At 50.2% G+C, this 16,032-nt stretch overlaps 1 protein-coding gene across 1 annotated transcript in view; it reads right to left on the reverse strand.

The window, feature by feature from the left end:
• PLXNA2 (plexin A2) overlaps positions 1 to 16,032 on the reverse strand; it is a 228,781-nt gene that overhangs the window by 24,202 nt on the left and 188,547 nt on the right. The window contains 5 exon segments of the mRNA XM_006159313.2: positions 2,138 to 2,231; positions 2,371 to 2,538; positions 4,802 to 4,938; positions 7,033 to 7,150; positions 13,431 to 13,582. Of these exon segments, the coding sequence (XP_006159375.1) occupies positions 2,138 to 2,231; positions 2,371 to 2,538; positions 4,802 to 4,938; positions 7,033 to 7,150; positions 13,431 to 13,582 (669 nt within the window).

Below are 16,032 nucleotides of genomic sequence, written 5' to 3' on the forward strand. Positions count from 1 at the left end.
GCTGCTGGGGGACTCCTTTGGAAGCCTCTGGAGGTCAGTCTTGTCAGTGAGGTCCTCATGCTTCCAAATCCTCCCTGTCCCATCCTAATCATCCAAAGCTTTGACATCCAGGGCCTTGCTGTCTAGGGACGGGCTGTCCCTGCCAGGGCTGGCCACTTACTAGAGATGGCAAACAGCTGCCTCTGGGGCGACTTTCATATGCAAACAGACCAATCCAGATCGCACCCTCAAGCCCTCCTTTATACTCCTGACCACTATCACGTGCCCTAATCACCTCAGGGCTTGGTGCACAGCCCCTATGCCCCAGGGCCTGCTGACATTATTTGAATGAGCTGATCCTAACCCTGCTTACCCAGGCAGAAAGGGTTCTCAGTACAGTTTCTTCCCTCTTCCCCACCTCCTGCCTGATCTTGCTGCTTCCTCATGTCTGGGGTCCCCCCCTTCTTCCCCCTCCCCCGCATGGTCTATGCCTTTTCTCTTAGGATCTCATCCGTGAGTTCAACAAACTGTACTGTGCTCTTGCCATTCCTGGGTAGTAAAAAGGCTTACATCTTAAAGTGCGTATCTAAATTGCTTTTTAAAAAATCACTCTGGGTGTGAGTTCACTGGCTTCATTCCCAAGCCTTACCCACCTCCTTTAGGTCCTGGAGGCATTTTGTTCTGTTTGGTAAGGCAGGGGCACACTCTGTTGCAATTCTGCTGCTCAGTTTCCCCAGTTCTGGGACTATAGGCATACGCCATGGTGCCCAGCTTTCTAGGATGGGGCCAGGAGTTGAACTTGGGCTTTCCATATGGCCTCACCCTGCAGGGCAGCAGCATCTTCGCTTGTGCCACTGTGGCTGGGCCAGTCCTGGCAGAGGTGATGTGTGTGCTCCTGAGAACACTACCTTCAGTCTGGACGTGGACTGGAGGCACAGGCTCTTCTACCAGGGATGAAGTTCTACCCTGGGAGAGGAGGCACGTGCTCACCTGGCCTGGGGGGATGCAACCATGGTGGGTACTAAAGGTGCCCTACGGGTGTCCTATGTCTCTAGCATGATGGTAATGTCAAGCCCAGCAGCATCCCCTGTGGTCTAGCTATGAAAAGTCTGAGTGTTTGGGATCAGGCTTGGTCCCGCCACCAGTCACCCTTAGGGTCAGGGACAAGCTATTTACTCTTTCCTGCCTTGGGTTCCTCAGCTATACAACGAAGCGGATGGACCACATGATCCCTGAGACCTTTCCAGGGCCACATGCCTCAGGCATGCTGGGAATGCGTTAGTGCTGAGAGGGGACACATGACACCATTTTCCCCATCACCCCCTGAACCTGGCCAATCCCAGGAAGGTCAACGTGGGGCTAATAGTAACTCACATGAGAAGTAATGGCCCCGATAGTGTCTGCTGGACCGTAATTATGAATACAGTAAAGTTTCAGAAAACACAGGCTGCAGAGAGTAAGATGGAGCCACTAGAGCAAAGGCAAAAAATCTGCACCAACAAGTCAGACATTCTCCTTTGTGATGCAGAGAACTTCTTTACAAAAATCACAAAAAATCTATAATGGAAAATAATTAAATTACATAGCTTTGCCCAAAGGGGTAAAGTAAAATGCTCAAAGCAATCATCTGGGAAGCAGGGTGGAATTATTTGTATGCAGTGACATTTATCGGGTGCCAGCCTGGTACTAACTGTGGCCTGGCATGTGATGAATCTGAGAGGCAAGTCTTCTCCACCCCAGTCACAGCTGAGGAGTAGAGAGAGGGTCAGCGGCTAAGTGACTTGGTGATGGTTGTATAGCTAAGAGATGTGGAGTCCTGCTTCCAGTGCAGAAATGTCTGAATGGAGAGCCCGAATATCTTCCGCCACCCAACACTGCTTCTTACAGACCTCAAAGTGCCACAGAATAGGAGCTCTCTAGAGCAGCATCATGGTGCAGAAGCCAGTATTGTATCCACATACTGTGTTACCTCTGACTAGACACTATGCTATAATTATAAACATCTCTATAAGGTCCAGGTATCTGGGGCCATGTCTTGGGCTCAGAGTCTTCTCTAGTACCCAGGTGCTCCTGCACCTATAACCCAGAGCTTAGCACTCTGCAAAACACAGACACGTGCTATGCAGACCAAGAGCTGGGGGTACCAGCCGTTACTCACATTGACAGATTCCTTGCCATTAAACTTGACTCGAATCCTTGGTTCCTGAATGACATCCAGGTTGAAGCCTGTGATGGTCAGGGGGGTGTGGCCGCTGGGAACAAGCAGAGTCTGGGTTAGGTAAAGCTCCCTCAAACCTGGCAGGATGAACCTCAGCCACTGGCATCCCGCTCACAGGCCACACCTGGGTTGCAGGGAGCATGCCACATGCCTCCCCCCACCCTCTGCCTCACCTGGCAATGCTCCACTCTGGCTCGATGCGCTGGACTCGAGGATCATCTATGTACTCGAACTGCAGGTTGTTATCCACATGGGCTCGGTCAACACTCACGGAAACAGGGACTGGGCCCAGCCCATTGGAGGATGGGGGTGAGACACACACGATCTCATTCATTGACCTCCTAATGGAGACAGCGGGAGCGTTGAGAAGAAAGGTGTGGGCACCAGGGGGTGCCGTCTGGCTTGAAAGGGTTTTCCTTGGTGTGAGGGTATGGCCCTGGGGGGGTGTTCCTCTGTCCTTCAGGGTTCTGTGCTGTGGAGCTACCCCTCATTAGTATCAGTGAGTGTCCTCTTTGACCTGAAAGCCCTCTCTAATAGGATTAGGAAAGGGGGGCCAGCAGGTGGTGTGGTGATGAAGGGCCCTGGACTCCCACATGTCCTACGGTGGTTCGAATCCTGGACCTGGGGGCTTGCTACCTCACTTTCCTTCTTTCTCTCTCTCTCTCTCTGTCCCTCTCTGGTTAAATTAAAATAAATACAGCAATGCTCCACTCTGGCTCGATGCGCTGGACTCGAGGATCATCTATGTACTCGAACTGCAGGTTGTTATCCACATGGGCTCGGTCAACACTCACGGAAACAGGGACTGGGCCCAGCCCATTGGAGGATGGGGGTGAGACACACACGATCTCATTCATTGACCTCCTAATGGAGACAGCGGGAGCGTTGAGAAGAAAGGTGTGGGCACCAGGGGGTGCCGTCTGGCTTGAAAGGGTTTTCCTTGGTGTGAGGGTATGGCCCTGGGGGGGTGTTCCTCTGTCCTTCAGGGTTCTGTGCTGTGGAGCTACCCCTCATTAGTATCAGTGAGTGTCCTCTTTGACCTGAAAGCCCTCTCTAATAGGATTAGGAAAGGGGGGCCAGCAGGTGGTGTGGTGATGAAGGGCCCTGGACTCCCACATGTCCTACGGTGGTTCGAATCCTGGACCTGGGGGCTTGCTACCTCACTTTCCTTCTTTCTCTCTCTCTCTCTCTGTCCCTCTCTGGTTAAATTAAAATAAATACATAAAGTTGAATAAAACAATTCTTAAAAAATAGGATTCGGGAGGAAGCAAATTGGAGAAGGAGGTCAGGGAATGTGGGCAGGGATAGGCTTCTTGGGTTTTGAGAGGAACAACTATTTTCTTCTAGGAAGATCCAGAGTCTGGCTGGGCAATCAACAAATATTCATCAAACACCTGCTAGACACTGCAGTGTCTACACACCGTGTGCAGTGAGCACACGGTCCTCGCCTGCTGGAAATGATGGTCCAAGGAGGGGATCATCAGCAAGTTAATACCAGGCACACGGGGTTCTCATCCCTGGCTTCTTTCCAGATTCCCTCAGGATTCTCTACACCCCCAGGGCTGACAGACAGTAGGTGTTCAATTCATTATGACGATGCCTGAGCATGACACAGCATGTCCTGTGTGCTGACTAACGACTGAGACCATGCAGCCTCCATGCTTCTCAAGTTACTGAGTAATTAGTGGGGACTTAATGAATGCCTGATCCTGATGGTAGCTGAGCCTTCTCCACCTGGCATCCTTATGGACCTCACTTGTAATTACTTTTATTTTTCTTTATTAGTTCTGCTATGGGGAACATGCACTGGCTTGAGAGAGTCAGGGAGAGACACAGAGAGAGTGAGAGAAAGCACCCCACAGAGGGATGGCCATGCTTCAATCCCTTCTCCTCCATTCTCCTCTCAGAATTTTGGGCACACACACACATGCCCAGAGTGCTTTTCAAGCTGCTGGGTCTGGGACTCAAAGTGCATAGTCAGCCATGTGGGATCCTGCTGCAGCCTCCATGCTTCTCAAGTTACTGAGTAATTAGTGGGGACTTAATGAATGCCTGATCCTGATGGTAGCTGAGCCTTCTCCACCTGGCATCCTTATGGACCTCACTTGTAATTACTTTTATTTTTCTTTATTAGTTCTGCTATGGGGAACATGCACTGGCTTGAGAGAGTCAGGGAGAGACACAGAGAGAGTGAGAGAAAGCACCCCACAGAGGGATGGCCATGCTTCAATCCCTTCTCCTCCATTCTCCTCTCAGAATTTTGGGCACACACACACATGCCCAGAGTGCTTTTCAAGCTGCTGGGTCTGGGACTCAAAGTGCATAGTCAGCCATGTGGGATCCTGCTGCTTTAACCACCATACCACCCACTTGCCCCATTTCTAATCATTTCTAGAAGTATCCAGCCCCTGTGACACATGAGATGGGAACTACATGGCATATATTCGTGCAGGGATGGGAATGATGTTTGGGTCTAGGCTGTGGCCAACAACATGGAGGGCTGGAGCAGGCCTGTGCACGGACACATGTGGGCTCTATAGGAACATGGGCACAGCATGCACCCCAGAGGTACGACCTTCCAGTTGGCCTTCAGGTGCATCTTACCCATAGAACTCGCAGGTCTGGTTGCCCAGGTGTACTGCCACGCTGCTCCCAGCCCCAAGGTAGTGGCCCGTGATGGTCACCATGGTGCCTCCGGACTCTGGCCCTCGGATGGGGCTGAGTGACAGCACAGAAGGGTTCTTTGGAAGAAAGCAGAGAAATAATCACAGCTTAGGTTTTTCTTCAAAGGGATGGAGGAAAACTAGACCTAAGGCTAGAAGAAACAACTGTCATCATGGGGAAGCAGAGTGCTTTCCCTGCCCTTTGTAATCCCACGTGTTCCTTCTGTTTACCCTGGAGCTGAGACCCTTTCTAAAAAGAGCCTCTGGGCATGCCCTGGGAAGGCAGAAGGGCCAGTATTGGAATTAATTAACTCCCCGGAGAGACTCATGCTCATACACTGAAGGGAAAGCGGAGGTGACACTGACTAATCTATCAATTAGTTTACAAATTGAGAACAATTTGAAAATGCTTCTCTATCTAGAGCCTGTACTGATTTTTTTGTCACAAAATCGATAGGACTGAATAAAGCGTCCCTGTCTGGGTCGGGCCACCTAGAGGCTAAAGTCCTCCATTAATGGCCCATGCATATGTCCTTGTGTCCCTCCCTAAGCATGTGAAGGGCACAGCAGGGTCTGGTGCAGAGAGCTGTCAGTAAACATTAGCCATTACTTCTGCAACCTTCATGGAGGGAGGGAGGGTGGTCATTGGTTCAGACTTTCCAGCAAGCTCACTAAGTTGTAAAATTGAGCCTGATACTTTAAAGAAATGTCTAGCCTAAAATGCATCAGGCAGCCAAGCTAATTCAGAAACGAACTGCTTCTGCCTCTAGGACAGTGGAATGGAATGGAAAGTGCATTTAACTGAGCAACTACACAGACACAGACATGCATTCTAGTGGACACTGGCCCCTCACTAGCTGTGAGCCCTGTGACAAGTTTTGAGAGTGTTCTGGAAGTCTGTTCACTCCTGTGTCAATTTATCTCTAAAGCCCCACCCAGCTGTGACAGTCTACATTTGTCTCCCTCTAGTCCTTCTGTGACGGCTCCTCACACAAGAACCCATCTGCCCCGAGTAGGAGATGGAGTAGGTTGGCTGCAGATAGGCCATGCTCCTCTCCATTCTGAGAAAGAGGGGGGAAGAAAACGGCAGAGATGCCAAGATGAGAAGGCAGAGGCCGGAAAAGCTAAAACAGGCACTCAAATGCTTTAGAGAGAAAAGAATTCTGTGGTATAGTGATTTTTCAAAACTCTTAGCAAGGCTGGTTTGACCCCATCTGCTAGTGTGAATGCTTTCTCATGGAATACTCAATATGGCACTGTAGGGAAGTGTCAGAAAAGGGACCCTAGGGCTCAGGAGCAAGTTATTGATTTGTATAAATATAGCCCCAGTGGACTCCAGGGTGCGAAAGTGAGTTATCGAGTTACAGTATGATGCTAGTGCCAGAAACCCTCTGTGATTCTACCAGCTATTGCCTGAGCAAGAAGGGGTCTGCAGGCATGTGTGTGTGTGTAACACATGTAACACATCGACACGGAGAGACGGGCTCATATGCCACGCTCTCTTGTTCCCGTCTCTCACACACACCCCTGCCAGATTTCAGCGACTCTTCTCAACTCCCACTTAAAATATCTTTGGCAGAAAACAAAGCAGGAGGATAAATATAGACCCATTTAATTAGGTCCCTCAGGCAATGTGTCCTCATTAGGCTGGAATTAGATGGAGGTGTCACACTGGCAGGACAGAGGGCAGCCCCTCTCTATCTAGGAGCCACTTTCTAAGGAAGGTCTGATGTTGCCTGATTTAGAACTCTGACCTGTGGCCCTCTGGGACTGCGAGTCTCCACAGCTTTGCAACTCACATGTCCAACCTGCCCTGGAAAGATGGCAAGGCCACAAGTTTCTTTTTCTGGTCTCCTATGTGGTTGGCAAGAAACGTGGTAGGGCCTGGCTTGGCAGTGAGTGTGGGGTTTTCCTGGGAGAAGTCTGGAGCAGATTTATTTATTAAAGAGTTACTTATTTTATTAATTATTATTATTATTTTAAAAATTTGCTATAAGACACATGTGCTCACCAGAGAGAGACAGAGAGAGAGAGAGGGAAAGTAAGAAAGTAAGCTGGAAGGTATTGGACTTCAACCGTGGATGTCCAGGTGGGAGTCCAGCACCTTAACCATCATGCCACCTGCTGGCTCCAAAGATGGGCTTTTGCTGGACACCTAGCCCCAGTACTCACCACAAAAGTATACTGCTGGTGGGACTTGGTCATGAACTCCGGTTTACACTCGCCAATGCATAGGCGCACTGGCCCAGAGGTGGTTCCCACGACGGCATGCCCCATCTCACAGACAATCCTGAGGAGACAGTAAACCTTCCAGTGAGAGGCTTGGCGAGAGCACATCCCTGCCCGGCTCGCTCACCCAGTTGCAGTGCAGACTCATCTCAGTCTTGTAGCAAGTGCTGGACTAAGACTCAGCTAGGCCACTCATGTAGCAGTGTGAGCTTGGGTATAGTGCTTCCCCTTTCTGGGCTTCAGTTTCATCTACACGGTACGAGGTTTGGATTAGATCACCTCTAAAGCCCTGCATGCCTCTATGTGGCCAAATTCTGGGACCAAGCCTGTAGTCCCCAGTGCCTGGCATGGTGCCTCACATTGGGTAGGTACTAAGTATTTTGAAATAAATGGGATATCCGACAGGGAAATCTAGGAGCAGCTATTTCATCTGTTCTCTCTCTAAGTGACTAGCCAACACTGCGACTCTTCCTCAAAGAGCAGGGAGAGCCTGCTTGCCAAGCTGATTCCATTGTGGTTTATTGCCTGCAGTGAGTTTTAAAAAGGGAGAGATAATCTGGTGAGATAGTGAGAGCTCAAAACAGGGGCTCCCAGCACAAGAGGAGCGAGTCCTGTAGCAGTAGGTGCAGGGGTAGAGGCAGAGAAGTTCATTAGGCCATCAGGCCAGCAGACGCCAGCCTCCGACTTAATCAAGGGCCAAGTGCACTAAGCTGATGGGGAAAGCAGTGGTATGGCCCTGGGTGGGAAGTCACACCTCGCTCTAGCAGGAGAGCTGGAGGGAGGAGGCGTGGTGCTCTCTCTTGAGCAGTCAGATCAATACTCCCAGCGTCAGCCTCCTGGGTGCCCACGAACAGTTTCACAGGCACACTTAGATACTGGCTGCCTGAGCCCCAGCAGCCTTCCAGAAAGGTGGGCGGCTGGGAGACAGAGGAGGGACAGCAGAAATCAGGTTCTTGGGGCTACCTGTTGCCTGGAATTATAGGGCCTGGGTTGGGTGGGAGGGGCCCTATCAAGCTCCAAGAAAGGATCTGGGAATGGAGAGGATTTTCCTTTCCTCCCAACACCATCTACAGTTCAGAGCAGTCTGGTGGCCTTGGTAGGTTTGCTTAAAGGGGAGTCAGAAAAACAGACCCCCCCCCTCCACTAATCCCCAGCATTATCCGGGCACGGTGGGGAAGATCCGTGTTTAACGGAGCGAGCGATGCTTATCTCAACAGCTTCTCTAGGAAGGAAGGTAACTAAACAGAGATTTCATTTCGATGTAATAAAACTTGCATTAAGCAAATACGCCGCATGCTCACACACTCGGCATGCCTCCGATCTCCATCTCCTTCATAACAGTTAATCCCAAATAAGTACTTTCACTCCTGGCGAATATTTACTTAACATGCAATAACTGTCTTATTACGTTTAGCATATTAGATTCAACAAGAACGTACTGAATGCACATGGAAGAACAGTCTCACTTCCCTTTCTCTATGAATAAAGTAATTAATTTTGAACCCAAGTAAACATGATAGCAATGATCAATTAGTATTTGACATGTAACTGTCTCCTTAAACCTCATTAGCAGAGCATTTGAGAAGCTCGATTTAAAGTTCTATGTGTGGTTATTATCCTGTTGCTACCTGCTTGGAGTACCGACTCCCCCATGCTGCTTCCTGGGCCCTCGCATCTTTTTTATTTATTTATTTATTTTTTTGGTAGAGGTTTTCGCTATAGGGCACGTGCACTCGCCAGAAAGACAGAGAGAGACAGAGAGACAGAAAGTGAGAAATCACCCCCCAGGGGGGATGGCCACACTGCAATCCCTTCTCCTCCATTCTCCTCTTGGGATCTTGGGCACGCACGCACACAGACCCGGTGTGAGTTTAAGCCACCAGGTCTGGGACTCGAACTGCAGTCGACTACATGGGAGTTCAGCGACATAGCCATTACGCTAACTGCTGGTCCCCTGGGCCCTCACATCTTCTGTTTGGGGTCCCTGTTTTCCTGCACACCAGGTCCTGCAGTATCAAAGAACTATGGAACAAAATCAGCTGCCCTTTGAGGGTAGTAAGGAGGAGAGGAGGAGAGAGAAAGGGAAGAAGCAGGTATGAGTCCCTTTCCCTCTCCTCTAATCAGGCTGGCTTGTTTCTCAATCACTGCTCTTAGGCATTTGACTGGACCGATCCTCGGAAAGAAAAGGACGAAGAAATTATCTTAGGTTTGAAGTTATGGGAAAAGGTAATGTGAGAACACGTGAAGGCCATAGCAGCATTGGAATGTTCCTCCATGGGCAAGGAGAAGCCTGGGATGGCCCTGTTTGGCATCTGTGTAGGGAGTTAACAGTAGGCTGGAGCTTCTTGGCACACTGGTTTGCTCTAGAGCATTTTCTTGCTCAGAGTTCATGTCCCAGAAGACAAACTTTGCATGTCAAGCACCTGGGAAAAGAGATGGGGGAGAGATGGCTGCTGCGTAAGTGTCCAGGGATAAACACCTGTGGTTCTGGTTCCGAATGCTCCACCCAGAAGGGCCTGCTGTAGGGGCTCAGGGGCTGGGCTGCAGTGAGGGCCCAGAGCTGGCCTCTGGGACCCCTTCCTCGGCAGTGCTGCCAAGCTCCCTTCTGGCACAAAGAATGAGTAAGAGAGCACTGTGGTTGACAGTGGGCTATAGAGAAGGGTCTGGGTTGGATTCGAGATCTCAGGAAATCAGACAGCTGGGTAGACCAACACTCAAATGCTTCTCCCTAACTCTACTTCCCTTTCATTCCTTGAATCCTACAAGAAAGGTGGAAAGGCCTCGAGTGTATGTGTTGTAGGCATTTGTTCTCTGAGCTCAGGGACATAGGGAGTTAAAGGAAGAAGCAAGGACAGCTGCAGGGAGTGAAGAGGGTGATATTGAGGGAAAGTGTCATGCCAAAGCAGACTCTATAGTTTATCCTAATAAGAGTTACAATTCTCTGTGGTACAGGCACTCTGTAAGACAGGGTGTCAGCCCCAGGCTCTGCCACAGGGCAGGTCTTACTTCTCCATCTCACAGGTAAGGAAACTAAGGCTCAGAGATGCTACGTGACTTCTCTGCAGCCACATGTGTGGTACATGGCAGGGTCCGGATTCAAATCCAGGTCAGCCTGACTCCCAAGCTCACATGTGATCACTCTACTGCTGCTGGATTGAGTGGGATGCTCTGTTTGTCTTTCAGGGAGGGACGAGCTTATGGACATGGCAGCAATGATAGAAGTGAGGTGGTTGGCCGTGGGGTGTGAGAAAGCACCAGCTGGGTTCCTAAGACTCTATTCACCTGTCACTCTCACCTTCTTGGTTGTAGAAAACCATAGGTGGTTGTCTCCTCTGGGCCGTGTAAGTCGCAGGTTTCTGTGTGTGGGTTCCTAGGCTTTCCTGCCCCCCTGTCTCCTCCCTGCATCCCAGGTGACTCTGAGAGGCCTGTGTACTGTTAGGAGACAGTAGCCAGAGATGCCCACATTTTCTCCTTCTAAAGTGAGGAGTTGGACCAAATAACTATCCAGCTTGGATATTTGAACACCTGACTCCTGGTTGACAAGGAGCTTCTGGGAACACCTTAGTGCCACTGATAAGCGTTCTTATGATGGGAGTGGTGGGTTCCATGGGGCATATAGTTTTCTGCTTTGGATAACCTAAGGGCCATGCAAACGGCTGTAGAGATGATCTATTCACACACACTTATTCTCCAAATGAGACATTAGAGTGTCAGGAAAAAAAGCGACTTGCCCAAAGTCACCTTGCTCATCAGTAGCTTTGTGGAGGGCCGACATTCAGTCTCCTGGCACCTGGCTCAGTGTCCTCACTCCCATTCTACACCACCTCCCAAAGCCTCACCCACAGGGTGCCTTGCTCCCTGGGGTGGGGAGCGCACACATCTAACATCCATCTGGCCGTGGCCAAGTTCCCAGGTGCAGCAGATGGAAGGAGGAGATCTCAGGTCCTGAGCTAAGACTGTCTCACGCAGAGCCCTGTCCCAGGAGGGGTTGAACTGCAGCCTCAACCGCATCCCATTGCCTGGAAAAAGTCCTGCGACTCAATCATCCAGCCCTCCACAGACCTGTGGGGTGCTGATTGCAGGACTAAGTGGGGCCCTTTAACCAACATTAACCTAATTGCTGAGTGATAGATGGCACGGCACAAGCATATGGTGAATCATTACCGTGCCTGCTAATCCTGCCCGTGCCCGGGACTCTGCACCGAGCTCGCTTAGCCAAATTCATCTCTCACAGACATCTGTAACGATGGTGCCTGCTGCTCACTGCCCGGGATGGAGGCTTTAATGATGTTAACAAACTCTGAACCTCCAGAGTGGTAATGAGGCTGACACGGCGGGAAACCAGGGCTGCATCCAGCGAGGTGCGGGATTTGCACGCTGCCTCCTGCCTGCCCCATGCCTGGGAGATGACGGTGGTGCTTTACTAGGGTAACCACCAGCCTGGGTAGGAACCCATGGAGACCATTCACCTCCCTGGGGTTCTTTTCATATCCTCACTTCCTGTTTCTCTTGGTCTCTTTTTATCTTGGCCCTGGGTGAGTTGTACATTTGAATAAAAAAAATAGAACTAAAGTCCCTTACATTTGCATAAGCATGTTAGGCCAATGAAGGTCAGAGAAACCAAATAGCTAGTAAGGTCTCAGGGCTGGTGGGTAGAGGAGCCAGGGCTAAAACAACATTCAATTCTAAGTCTCATGGGATTGTGAGGCCTAGTTGTTCAAGCAAGATTTCTCACTTCTCAGAGGACAGTCGTCCTAAGCTCTGTCCTTTGAAGTCTTGATGCTTCTCAGTATGTTGGAGACCTGTCTCTGCTCTGGCATTTGGGGTCAATGTGACTGAGTGCCCAGCCGGGCTGGCAGGGTGCTGGGCTCTGTAAAGACTGGCCGAGGACATCTGCAGGCAGTCCTGGCTCCGGCCTCACCCCCTTCTACCTCCTCTTCTGGCTCAGAAGCATGACTATGTCATTTGTCTTCTTCCCCCTCCTGCTCCTCTATGGGCCCAGCCAGCCTTTTTGCCAAGACTCACTCCTTGCAGGAATAAGGTCATCAGGGAGGGATCAGGTCAGAAGAAACTGAGGCATCTGTCAACCCCTGCACCTCTCCTGGCCAGCAAACATCCCACAGCCCTGAGTCTGGGCTCCCTGGGGTGAGGAGCATGCATGTCTAACATCCACCTGGCTGTGGCTTGACCCTCCTCTGGGCCATACTGGGATCATGGCTCCTGAACCTCAAAGCCACATGCTGATGAGTCACAGAGTTTTCAGGCCACTCTTGTCCCAGAGTCCTGCCCATCACTGAAAAAAAAAGAGCCCTGGCTGAGGAGTCGGGAGACTTGAGTTTTAATCCTGCCACAGCCCTTATGCCCTGAGTGAACCCGGAAGGTCATTTCACTTCTTTGAGCCTGGTGTGCTCTCCTGCTCTGCAGAATGATGGTAACAACATTCCTCTCTCAGGGCCCTTCCCAATTAAAAACGAGATCACGGTGGAGAAAGTTCTCCTGTAACTGAAAAGTGCTGATACAAGACAACATGATGCCACTGGTACTAAATAAAGGCTTGCTCTGGGAGGTCAGAGGGAGGACCTGAAGGGGCAGAAGGACCTGGCTAAGTCATGCTCTGGTCATGCCCTAGGATGCCTTGCAGAGCCCTGTTCTCAAGTGGAATCAGGATGGCTTGACCTGACTTTGCGTGACCAACTGTGCAGAATGCTCTGACTGCTCCCCTGCCTTTCTCCTTCGGAGGGGTAGCATCCCTTCTTCCTCCTGCCCACCCCAGCTTCGTGCCTACCTCCTGCCCACCAGCTCCACAGTGGCCGCCACTGCCAAATGAACACCCCAAATTGGAACATATGTCACTCCTGGAGCTCCGTCCGCCTGTCCGCCACTACATGCCTATTTTCTAATTTCCAGCTGACATTTCCCTTAGTGAAATAAATGAATTTGCTCCGGCGGAGGCCCTGCTCGGATTAAGCTGCTGTCAGAGCCCCATGCACCAAACAAATTGTTGCCCGCAGCCCACCGTGCGGGATGCATTCCAATGGGAGCTGGGGTGGAGGGGTCGGGCAGCCATAGGAGGAGCCTGAGTTTGCCATGCTGTTGGGCCAAGAATATGGACTTGGCGCCAGTGCCCTGATGCCAGAGGAGTAACAGAACAGAGATTAAAACAGAACCGGACCCTCTGAGGGTAGGGGTGGGATACTAGAGGTGCCCTGGGACAGCATCTGGGGCAGGGACCATGGGAGGAGGTGGCTATGGGAGACCAATCCTGGCAAAGTCCCACAGAAAGTGGGGGAGTCTGCAACAGGAAGCTTCCATGGGAAAAGGGCCAGCCAGGGTGGACTCACTGCTCAGCGATGATGTATTCCCCTGGGAGGGGCGTGCAGGGCACCCCAGCCACCTGCACGTGATGGGCGATCTCAGAAAAGTCCAGACCCAGATTCACGCCGTGGATGGTCACTCGTGTCCCTCCTTCAGGTGGTCCGGACACTGTCAAAATCTGTAAGAAGGAGGTGGGATTAGCAAAGCAGGTTGGCCTTGGCAGTGGGAGTAGCTTTGCCTTTCTCCCACCCCCAGGAAGTGTAAGGACTTCGATGGACACCTGCAATCTGGGTGAATAAAGTGTGTTTCTCCACCTTTTAGCTTTTCTAGGACTCTGACAATATCTTCTATTTTACGCTACTCCTTCAGTTCTTTAAATAATCAATTAATTAATCCTTTTATTTAAAAAAATGATCAGACCCAGCCTGGTGGCATAGTGGGTAACAAACTGAACTGCATTATTGGAAGCCATATGACTGACTATGGGTTCAGATCTCTGGGTCAGCTTGAAAATGTGCAGGTCATCTCACACACACCCAAGATCCCCATGAACTAAAAGGCTAGAAAAGGGGGATCACAGAGTGATGAGATACTGTTAAAGGTGTTTCTCTCTTTCTCTCATGTATGTGTGCACATTCTATATCAGGAATAAAATGTAAACATTCAAAAATAAAATAAAAAAAAATCAGAAAGAATACTTGGATTCAAGACAGAAAAATCATCATCTGAGACGTGTCCTTAACACACTAGCTGCCTGGCTTTGGTCAAGTCACGTCATCTCTGTGAATTTCAGTTCTCAGGGGTAAAGGGAGTATTATCCGCAAGGGAGTATTATCTGCTCTACCAACCTCACCGAATAGAGGGTGTGTGTGAGTGGGGGGGGGCACTTTGTAAACCAGAAAAGCTTTGTAATTGTGACAGTGTTATTATTGTCACTCGGGTGTGCTAGACCCTGTAGGGGGTATAGTGATGAACAGGACAGGCAATTTGCCCTCCAGGAACTTCCAGTCAAGGAGGAGGAGATAAAGGAGGCACATAAATAATGCTGATTCAGGGTGTGCAGTGATAAGGCAGATAGAGAGGAAGAACTGCGGGAGCTTGGAGGAGCCCGAGATTAGGGGTGGCTGCAGGGGGGAGGATCAAAGACAGAAATGTGTCTGACATTGTACTGCAAAAAAATCCTTTGACACATGTTAGGACCAAGAAGAAATAACTTCAGGATTTAAAAAAAATCTTTGTTAGCCTTCCGATCAGTAAGGAGCATTTATTTTGTCATTCCCTAATTCAGTCACCAAACACTCACTATCTCACTTTGCTTTGACCTACGGGGAAAAGAAATGGCAGAATATATCAGGTTCTCCCAAGGTGTAAGCCTTCTGTCTGGGATCGGATTAGGCTATTGTAAAAATGCAGCTCTCTGGGATCCAACAGAACTCAGTGTATAAGTTCAAACGTGGTGGTCCATAGTTATCTGAAGTTGGAAGAAATCAGAAGTGAACTCAGTCCCGGATGGCAGAGGAACGTTGTGCTTTAGAACTGGAAGAGATATTGGGGTATCTTATTTTAAGATCTTTATTTTACAGAGAGAAAAATGAGACCCAGAGACATCAGGAATATATCCAAGGCCTTGAACAACTTGTACACACAGCTGTAGAACAAATAGTCAAGTTCTTTTCACGACACTATGAGAAAGGCAAGTTGGAAGATGGAGGGAGAGGGCATGGGGACTTTATCAAGATCAGGACTCCACTAGATTCTTCCAAATTGGACCTCTGGGCAGAGCTGCAGCCTCTGTGTCCTTGGACAATTCTGGAGAACCCTTCGGCCAACCCTGTGCTCACTGGTGGTGGGTGTCTGGTGGGCTGGCAGTCAGTGTACCCCGGGGCCAGAGGGTAGGTGAGTATAGGGAGAAATGCTGCAGAAGGTGCTGGAGACCCTTCCCACCTCCCCTGTCCCCCTCAGAGAGGCAATGTTCCTTTCCTGTGATGTGAGCACCAGAAGTTCTGTCACCAGTTCAGTCATAATTCCCAGAGAGATACCAGGGATGCAGCATGTCGATGTCCCTTGCTGCCTGGGTGACTTGCTGTTCGGACCCAGGCTCTCAGGAAAGTTGGGTTCAGAACCTAGGCTTGAACTTGGCCTCCTGACTATCTCTCCTCTTCAATAGGACTTAGATGGAGCTGCCTCCTTCCTTTCTTGCCAGTTAGGCCATAACACTGTCATTTGGGGGCTCATCTCACCAAGTCACCTTGTCTGTGACTCTGATTCCCTTTTCCGGGAATAAACTATCCCACCTTATGAATAAAAATAAACAAGGTACATGAAATGACTCAAGGGAGATATAGTCAAGGGGGCTTTGAGGTTTCCCTGTGAGTCGGCAGTGCGGGGCTGTGCGTGGGGAAGGAAGGACAGCTTGGAGAGGAGAAAGCTGGCTTGAAGAACCACTGGCCCCTATAGCCCTTCTGTCTCAGAGTACCCCAAAAATATCCAACAGTAGTATATCCTGGCTGTTCCACTCCCTCTGGCACAGTTCCCATAGGGACCTGGGACTCTCAGACTTGGGGAGCTGGACCTCTGCTAATGAGAACCAGGGCAGGGGCTGCCTCCACCCGCTGCAGAACATCAGCA

The sequence above is a fragment of the Tupaia chinensis genome, unplaced genomic scaffold (assembly GCF_000334495.1).
Source record: "Tupaia chinensis unplaced genomic scaffold, TupChi_1.0 Scaffold000627_1, whole genome shotgun sequence".
Classification (NCBI taxonomy): domain Eukaryota; kingdom Metazoa; phylum Chordata; class Mammalia; order Scandentia; family Tupaiidae; genus Tupaia; species Tupaia belangeri.